Source organism: Oryctolagus cuniculus, chromosome 16 (genome assembly GCF_051225735.1).
Source record: "Oryctolagus cuniculus isolate XC-2025 breed Fujian yellow rabbit chromosome 16, ASM5122573v1, whole genome shotgun sequence".
Taxonomy (NCBI): Eukaryota; Metazoa; Chordata; class Mammalia; order Lagomorpha; family Leporidae; genus Oryctolagus; species Oryctolagus cuniculus.
The window spans coordinates 55,314,320-55,324,069 of NC_142882.1; the positions used below are offsets into that span (position 1 = coordinate 55,314,320).

General features: G+C 56.0%; 1 protein-coding gene across 1 annotated transcript; it reads right to left on the reverse strand.

Moving 5' to 3' along the window:
* Positions 1-5,888: 5,888 nt before the first annotated feature.
* On the reverse strand, positions 5,889-9,299 carry HOXA13 (homeobox A13). Its single transcript, XM_017344400.4, has 2 exons — positions 8,101-9,299; positions 5,889-7,398 (listed from the first exon to the last, which is right to left on the reverse strand). The coding sequence occupies exons 1-2, from the start codon at positions 9,029-9,031 to the stop codon at positions 7,154-7,156; spliced, it is 1,176 nt and encodes a 391-aa protein (XP_017199889.2). The 5' UTR covers positions 9,032-9,299; the 3' UTR covers positions 5,889-7,153.
* Positions 9,300-9,750: the final 451 nt, after the last annotated feature.

Genomic DNA, 9,750 nt, shown 5'->3' on the forward strand with positions numbered 1-9,750 from the left:
TGGGTTCTCGGTCTGAGGAGCAAGTTCAATCGTCATTCAATGCCCTTAAACATCTGAAAAAGTCAAGACCTTCCTTCTGGCCACTGGGAGCTGGGGCACAGGGCTCAAGTGCCTGGCCAATCAGTCGGTTTGGTGGGTCTCCAACTCACGGGAGAAGAGAGAACTATTTTTATTTTTATTTGCTCCAACTTATTAGAGAAGATTTTATTTATTTTTTCCTAAAGAGTGGGAACAAATGGGGAAGGGAGTGGGGGGGTGTGGAAGGGTGAAATCCTGGTTCCCACCAGCTGCCTTCCATTCTCCCTGCAACTTCGGCCGAAACGGGTTTCCCCAGCCACCAACCTCTGCCATAAAGAGGACAAAAGACAATGGCCCAACCAGGAGCTTGGCTGCGGTCCTGGCTCCTCCATCCCCACCGCTGTGGCTCACAGGATGCCCCCACGCTCCCAGCCCAGTGCCTCCTGGGGCAGCTCACATTCCAGGCTGGGGAGCAGCCCCCGCCCCCCACCCCCTGCCAGACAGTGCTGACCGTACCCACTCCAGAGGGATCCCTCCAGCTCTCAGCCCCCACGCAACCCTTGGGGTAAAGGCCAGCTTCCCACTCGAGGAAGGAAGAGCTTCACAAGGTCCTCTCGGGTTCACCTGGAGCCATAGGCTCAGAGGCAGAGCAGGCTTCGCTCTTTACCGCTGGGCGAGGCGCGCAGACCTTCAATAGGGACACTCGGGCAAGGGCCTCCCGCCTCTGGGGAGTGCAGAGAGCCGGTCTCAAGGCCCAGGAACCGGGAGTTTTACCTTGCCAGGGTCCACCTCACTTCTCAGTGCAGATTTCAGGCGGCAAAATAGGTTGGAGATAATATGGTCTCATCCAAGGCCTACAGGGGCCCCGAAAGAGGGCTGAGCTCCACGACTACCCAGCAGGGGCTTTGCTCTCCTGTACTATTCCCCGCCCTCTGGCTCTGCCTGCCCCCCCTCGTTCCTGCCGGACCCAGACCCCCGGACTCGCTGGCGGGCCCTCTCGTCCCGACCAGGCCTCTGGTGGCTCCATGTTCTCCTGGACCGGGGCACATCTCACCCTTTCGGGACAAGGACACGGCCTGGGCCATCGCTGGCTGCGGGCACTCTATTCCGACAGGGCTAGGAGCGAAGGGAGTCGGGAGCCCTGCCTCCCCCGTGTGCGAGGCCTGGGCGAGCAGAACGCGCTGGCGGCAGCGTGACCGCCTCGCCGGTTGAACGTTTTTGCTTTCCTTCGGCTGGCGGGGCCGGCCCTGACCATGGAGGCGGCGGTGACGCCGAGGACTTGACCTTTACAGCCCAAGAGGAAAGCGCCCTCTGGGCCGCCGGGAGCGCGCCGCGGCTGTCTTCAGCCTCTTCTACCCAGAGGCAGCCCGGGCAACCCACGCATACTGCGCGGCTCACCCCATTCCCCCTACGTTTTCTGCAGGGTCCGCAGGCCCGCGGCCGGCAAACAAAACCCCCAGTTGTGCTCCCAGCACCTCCCTCGCGAGCTCCTGTCCCCGATTCCCAAGCGAGAAGGCTCAAGCGGCGTAAGGCCGTCTCCAAAGCCTCTTTCTCTCGCCTGACCCCCAGTGACCTCCGCCAGCGCCTGGGCACTTCTCCGGGTGCCAGCTCGGCGCCCAACGGTGCCAGGTTCCCCCGCACCGGGGCCTAAGGCCGAGCCCCGCGCCGCAGGGGCGCAGAGCGCAGCGAGGCCCGAGGCTGCCTCCCTGGCCCAGGTGCAGAAGGCGGCTGCCCGCGGCGTCCGGATTCGACTGCCGAGATCCACAACGTGGCCCAGTGTGCCCAGCTCGCTCTCGGCGTTCCGGGAGCCCATCCCGCCCTCGACTCCGGGCGCAGAAAGCGGAAGTATTTGGGAGAGAACAACACGGTTTCTTTTCAGCCCGTCTCAAAACCCCTTTTAGAGAAAATGCTCCTGTCAAGTTTTATTTCCCGTTGCAAACCACCTTCCACGCTGCCAAGAATTAAGACCGGGAGAGATTAAATACCCGATTATTCTCCTGGGGAGGGCGGGGCGGGGCGGAGAAGGGGGCACCCGTACAGAACCTGCCTCTGAATCGCTTGGGGCTCACCAAACAACGCCTCGACAGCCCTGCGAAGGCCCTCGCGGCCTGCGGTGACGTCAGCTTGAAACTGCGGGAGACCCACCCGCACCGGCCCCAGCCCCGGCCTTTTGGGGTGCGCAGGGCGGGCGGGCGTCTCCGGGTTCCCGGGCCTCGGCGCCCGCCGTGGTCCCGTCCCATGCCCCGGACCTGCCCACCAGCCATCCGAGCCAGGCCGAGAGGCGCGGAGGAGTGGGGCCGCGCCTGCGCTACGACCTCGGGGCTGTCCGAGTCCGCAGCGGTGCTTCTCCCACGCATCCACCCCGCGCACGCGAGCGCGGCCGGTGCTCGCCGATCTCCGCCACGCCGCGGCCGCGGTCTCTGCGCGGAAGATCCAGCTCGCGGGCCGCGCGTCAGAGCCCGGTAGAGATAAAATCCATTGTGGCAAGGCCTGGGCAGCCTTCACGGAAGGATTTTTCGGCGCGCAGCGTCCTTTTTTTTCCTTTCCTTGAAAATAAAATTAAAAAGCAGCAGCAGCAGGAGGCACCTCTCGGGCGTGGGTGGGCGCTGGGTGGACGCGCGAGCACCGAGCGGGGATTTTTGTGAAGAACGAAGCTGCCGGTTATTGACCCGGGAGCCGAGCGACGAAAACTTAATTAGCGTGCCTGTCTTAAAACTCGCGCATAAATCTCCCCAGGCCCTTCGGCTGACGCTCCATCTTTGCTTATGAAAAATGGGACATGGGCAACTCGCCGCGCGTTTCTCTGAATTCCCCAGGTCTGGGGCTGCGGACACGCATTCGATCACGTTTAAAGGAATTCACATAAATCAGCAAGCCCCCAGCGTCTCCACGGGAGAGGTCCGCCAAATTCAGCAGGGCGCCTCCTAACCCAGTGGCTCTGGGAATTAGCAGCCGGGCAACCCCAGGCTGGGCTCCTAACCCGGGAATTCACAGAGAGGCAGCATCTTCACCAAACCCTTGAACGCGAGCAGCAGCGCGTTCTGCACACATTATGGGACAGTGCAGTTCGTGTCGTTAAGGACCGTCAACCGAATGTATCACCCCCAGCTGAATTTTGCTATCATGTGCTGAATTTTTAAAACATCATTTCATTAAAGTTGCGTTAAAAATTGTTTTCTTCCTTCCCCTTTAATATTTTTTCCCTTTCCCTTTCTATTAAAAAAATTACAAATTAAACGGATGACTTCAGGTCTGGATCAGGTATAAATAGTAGTGAAATGCACAATGACATTTTACAATCATCCACTTAAAATCACGTAATAAATTTGACAGTATTAAGAGCAGATGGAAAAGGTAAGGTTTTTTTTTTAAAGGTCCCATATTTATAATTTTTAAAAATTCAAGTGGAGTTTCCTTTTTAGAAAAAAGATACTGGAAGCAGGTTTCCAATCACTATCCACGGGTCTGTCGGGCATGAATTTTCCTATTTTTCGAAGAAGAGGGCCGCGTCCTCTTGGATAGCGTGTGTGTGTGTGTGTGTGTGTGAAGATTTTAGACTGGTATTAGGGCACTGGGGAATCATAATCCACGCCCTAATAGATCTGGATCTATCTCCAGTAGATGGATGAAAAATTTTAAATAAGAAGGGAGTTCGCTGAGATTGACACTATCAGCAGTCACTGTAGAACTGCAAGGGTGTGTGTGGGGGGAATGTGAGATCGCTTCCATTATTACAGTTTCAAAAATGGGGGGGAGGGGAGGAAGAGAGAGAGGGAGAGAGAGAGGCCTGCTACTTTACCCAGGGTTCCTGCAGGGTGATCACTGGGAAAAGGCAGTGCCCCAGGCGCCGGGCCGGCCGAGCTGCTGTTGGCCTCCATCCTAGGCCTGAGGCTCAGAATAGTTCTCACATCGAGAGAGAAATCTCCCCCTGCAGCAGAAGAGTCTCTTTCGGAGCTGTTCCCCAGCACACAGCTTGATCCAGCGTGGAGGGGATTTCCACGGCTTTAAACATCTTGGGAGAAAGTGGTTGCAGCGGCTCCAGCTCGATGAGCCCCAGAGCGCCCCGCGGCCAGGCGAGGGGAGGTGGCTCTGAAGCGAGGTTTCCATCTCGGGGTGCAAATCCTCAGGACGGCAAAGGAAGGCTGCGTTTCCCAAGCCCAGTCGATCCATGTGTGTGAGACCATCCTTTTTGGAGACAGCTTTAGAGAGGTTTTTCCCGAATTCTCCCTCCAGGAAGTGGCTCCAAGTCTTCCGCCAGATTTGTAATCAACCAATATTATTTCCATAAAATGCCAACTCCTGTTCTTCCATGCACTATTGTGTTCATCTCACGGAGAGAGCATAATTAATATGCAGCTCAAAATTCTGTGTCCCAAGGCCACAGGCTCCACCAGCATTTTAATACATACGGGTGTAGCATGGATCGGACAAAAGCACATTACCTTCTGGTGTATTAAGTATAAAAACATACATAGGTGATATTTATGGCTCTGAACATGGCACCCAGCATGTTGTTAGGGGTCAATAAACAGTAGATATAATACTTAGTATTATTGTTTGGATGGAGGTTGTTAATATTAAACATTTATTTCTCCTACAAATCACATGGCACTAGAAGATTGTACAGCCTGGAGCAACACCCACCTTCAGGATCACTCTCCTTGCACATCCATATGATGGTCATTTGGTAGACAGGAGGGATTTAAGTTCTCCTTATTGACCTCTCAAGGAGTAGATCTCTTTGAATTTCTGAAATGTAACTCTAGAACCCTAGAGGCAGCAAGGTACCCCAGTTGCTCCAATTAGGGTGGCAGGGCCACCTTGGAGGGTGAGGGCCAAGAAAGAATGGATACTTAAGAACACCTCTTAGACTGTGGCAGAAATGTACAGCTTTCAAAGCAGACTTGTGGAAATTGAACACCAGGCAAGCCGCTGGGGAGAGAAGTTAAACTTGGCCATCCAAGCAAAGTGGCAAGGTTTCACCAAGTAAAGTACAAGTTGTCCCTCCACTCTGAAAATCACTTTAAATTACAATATCTTGGGTCATCAGCAATTAATGATACTATATCTGTACAGATTCTACAAATATATATACAAGCACACACAAGCACTAATATGCAAATGTATACATGTATACACATATATGATATATATTCACATATATACAGGCACATGTATAATTTACATATATTCAAATGTGCTTCATCTGAAGCCAAAGAAATGAGTACTGAATCTCTAAACCAAGTCAAGGAGGTAAGAGCTCGGGCTCTTGATTCCCTTGTAGCTGAAGAATTACAAGGAGGTTTGTCAACACCAGGTGGCGCCCTTGATCTACTAATCCAGCAGAGGCCAATTCATGAGCTGTCAAAAGTCAAGGTCACAAATTGTCTTTTTTTCCTCAAGGTCAAGGTTTAAGGCCTTTCCTAGTCCTGTCATTTCAACAAATATCACAACCTGCCCTCTAAGACATATGCAGGCCCAACAGCAGATTTTAAAATACGGCAGCCTAGGCATTGCTGATGCTACACGACTGGTTTTCATTTTCCAAAGGGAGCCTGGGAACTGATACTATCTCTTCCTCCTTTCTCTCCCTCTCCTTTAAAGATACCTGACACTTCAGTCTCCTTAAAGCGCTTATAATTTTTAGGATCTTAATTATGAGGGATTTCTCCCTTTTCTTAAAATAATTTGTAGCATTAAAAAAAGCTAAATAATAATAGAAAAGAATGGTCCTTGGCTTGTTTAAGACAAACCTGCTCCTTTTCTTTCTGTGTGGTGCACATTCAGCGTAGGAGACTAATGAGTGTTTCTTCAGATGTTCATGGCAGTGACTATATTGTTACCAGAATTAATACCACTGTAGCAGTATCTATAGATGTTAGTTTTTTTTTCATTTTTACCAGAAGTATTTCAAAAGCAGGTGCACAAATACATTTTCACAGTGTGCTGAATGTCTTTATTTACAAGATAGCATTTATAGTGAATATTGAACAAAACCAATGTGCTGGTTGAAATAACTGATTAAAAGTGTGCTGTGAAGATTAATCCCTACACTTTCTAATATGGTTTCATGACACAGTTAACGAAGAAAAATCACAAATCCCTTCATGGATTAAAACGGAGAATTTAGACACCTAAATATTTCAGGGTAATGGTTTTCATGCTGAGTTTTTGAAAAGAGAAAAGCATATTTCTCCAGCAAAGTTTTAGCAAATATTGGAAAATGTCAATTTAAGTGAAAAAAATATGAATTGTGTCCATCATGTTGGGGTGAGAACTTCCATGAGTTCTGACATTAAGTGAATCCTATGGAGCCCCTGAAAATTTACATTTTAAGATCCCAAATCCTTGAGGAAATAAACTGCTAATGGTACAGTAAATAGAGCCTAAGTGCCACCAAAAAATGCTTGTGATAAGCAAGGAAAAATTATTCTCAAAAGGATACTCCCAACTCTTGTAGCCTCAGAGGTTCAGCTGGTTGTGTCTGCTACCAAGACCAACGATCCTCTCACTCTCTCTTCTCTCTCTCTCTCCTCTCTCCCTTCGTGAGAAACAATCCAAGATCATTCTTTCAGTACCTTCTCTTCTCTCCTCTAAATCTATACATGGATTTTTTTTTTTTTTGCAGAATATACAATGATACGAATTTCACTAAGGTTCACCTGAGCAGGCACTTAACATGCAGAAGGGATGACGACTTAAGAAAGACAATCAGACGTCTGCTAGAGCTTCTCGCTTGCTTTTGTAACCAGCGTTCAGATTATTACCGTCTAACATAGTGTCCTAAAATATAACGGTCACATAAATACTTACAAGATCTCAGTAAATGCATAACTTGTCTGCCATTGCATATTTGGGGGTTGGCGTTTGACCCCTAGAGTTTGTCATTTAACCGTCCTGTGGGGTTGGTGGGAGAACTGGCAGATGCACCGTTTCGCAAAATTCCAAAAAAGTAGTAGTAGCTGTAGTAAAAGTAGTTGTAGGTTCCGCTAGAGAGAAAGAGGTCGCCCTCAAGAGAGCACATCGCGCGTGTCTCTCGTTCCCGTTCTCAGTTCTTCTCACTACCGTCAAGTGGGCCAAGCCTCGAGTCCTGAGGCATTTCTCCAGCTTGCCCCGTCCCTTCATTTTTAATCCATTAACTAGTGGTCTTCAGTTTGTTGATGACTTTTTTCTCTTTGACCCTCCTGTTCTGGAACCAGATAGTGACCTGCCTCTCCGAGAGGTTCGTCGTGGCTGATATCCGCCTCCGTTTGTCCTTGGTAATGAACTTGTTCGTGGCATATTCCCGCTCCAGTTCTTTCAACTGCACCTTCGTGTAAGGCACTCGCTTCTTTCTGCCCCTCCTGTAGGAGCTGGCATCCGAGGGATGGGAGACCACGTCTGGAAGACAGGGGGAGAAGGCAAGTTACACAGGGCTCCGCCCGCACCGCGCCGACCGAGCCACCCGCGTGGCGGTGCCCGGCTGCTCTTTGCCACGCGCAGTACAATCCGGCCTCCTGCCAGAGCCTGGAGAGTCAGTGAGGAGGGGTGCTCAGGTCTGCGCTGCAAGTCGCCCCGGGCTCCAGCGACCACCACGACTGGCTCATCCTGCATACACTTGCGTGCCCGTTGCCCTCCGTGGCCTGGTCCAGCGGCCCACAGCTTAGCTCCAGGCTGCCCTGGACGCCCCAAGCCCCAACACTTGATGGCTCTGCAGTGGAACCCGTTGGTTTTGTGGGGTTTTTTTGAAAGAAGGAATGGGAGAGTTTGGCGAACCATTTTCGGGTCCATCTCTCATTCTTAAGTCGGTGTCAAGCGCTGGGAAAGAAGGGGGCAGCGGGGAGAAGGCAGCTACCGGGGTCCCCGCAAACTCCCACCCAGCCACCCCTCACCCAGGGAGGGCCGGGCGCCAGCTTCGCCGAGGGCAGTGTGGTCAGCGCCAGCCAGCCGGGGAGGGGAAAGGGGGATGTCAGGCTCCCAGGGGCGCAGAGATGCTAGGGCCGGCCAGGGAGAGTGCAGAGGGGCACCCGGGTGACCCCGGGCGCGAGCGGAGAAGCTGGAGCGGAGCCGGAAGACCCGGGCTGGGAAGGGGGCGCCATTTACCGGGCAGAGTGGACTTCCAGAGGTGGGGAGGCTGCGCCTGCTCTTTGGGGCAGTACATTTGGCCGTTCCAGCTGTTGGGCAGCGCCCAGGGCTGGTAGCTTTCCATGGGAAGACCCAGGGGCTCGTGGCGCGACTCCCCAGGGCCGCCGAGGCCCGGCACCACCGGCATATCCAGGTAGCCAGGCACCGGCTGGTGGTGGTGGTAAGGCCCGGTTGCGTAGCCCTGGTGGTAGAAGGCGAACTCCTTAGCGCGGGAGCTGAACTCCTCGGCTGCAGGGCCAGCGGTGTCCATGTACTTGTCGGCGAAGGCGGCGGCGGCGGCGGCCGAGGCGGGCTGCGCGCACGACTTGATGGCGTTGGGGTGCGGGCCCATGCGGGCGCAGGGGTAGTAGCCGCTGCCGAAATAGCCGTAGGGCAGCGCCGCGGGCCCCGACGAGCTCTGCGCCGCCGCGGAGCAGGGGCTGCACTGCTTGGCGGCCTCGGCGCCCGCCGGGCCCGCCGAGCCGGGCCCTCCCGAGGACGACGCGGCGGCCGCGGCGGCCGCGGCGGCAGCGGCAGCGGCGGCGGCGGCGGCGGCCGACGGGGGCGCCTCCCCAGGCGCGCTGCTGTAGGCGGCCGCGGCGCCCGGCGCCAGGGGTGCGGGGTGCGCCATCAGGTTGCGGCACTGGTTGGCCGCGGCCGCCGCCGCCGCCGCGGCCGCCGCCGCCACCGAGAAGTTGCCCCCCGCGGCCGCCGCCGCCGCCGCCGCCGGGTGGGGGAAGCCCCCGCCCCCGGCCCCGGCCGCCGCCGCCGCCGCCGCTGCCGCCGCCGCCGCCGCCGCCCCTTCCATGTTCTTGTTGAGGTCGTCGGCCACCAGGCCGCCGCCGTTGTCGTAGAGAAACATGACGGTGGGCTCGATCCAGCGGGGGTGGAGGAGCACGGAGGCTGTCATAGCCCGAGCCGCATGGAGAAGACCCCAGTGGCGCTGTTTTAAAAAGCCCCCAAGAAGTGAAGAGCGCGCGGCGCGGGGCCGGGGCCCGAGCGAGGGGGGCGGATCGCGCCCCGCGGGGTCGCGCCAGGCGGCCGCCCATTGGCCCGGCCCCCCTGCTCCGCCCACGGCGTATGCAAAGCGGGCGGCTCCAAGCCGGCTCCGCGCCGTGCGCCCGCGGTCCCCGCCGCTGCCCGCGCAGTTCCCTGCGCCCGCGCCAGCGCCGGCCGCGCGGCCGCACACCATTTACCCCGGGGAGAGGCGGGGGCCGCGGGCGGGCGGGCGGGCGGGCGGGGCCGGGAGGGAAGGGCGGCCCCCTCGCCGCCCCCCTGCCCTACCTCTGTTCCCGTGGGGACCGGGGCGGCGCAGGCAGGCGGGGCCGGGACCTCTGGGTTGCGACCTGAGGCGTTGGGGGACAGGTCAGGTAAACCTGCCGGTGGCCGGGCCCGGGCGTTTCCTGGGGGACCTCCGGGGATGCTTGCTTTCCGGATATCCGCGCGTCTTTAGGCAGCGAGACCTTAGTCGGGGGTGTGTGTTGGGGGTTATCAGTGCTTTCAGCATCCACAGCGTCGCGATTTTACTCTTCAGGGCCACGGGGCCGGGGCGTTTGCTGCTGGTCGGTTCCTGCGGACGTGCCTGGCTCCGAGGGACCCCCGGACGTGCCGCCGGAAGGCTTGGGCTGA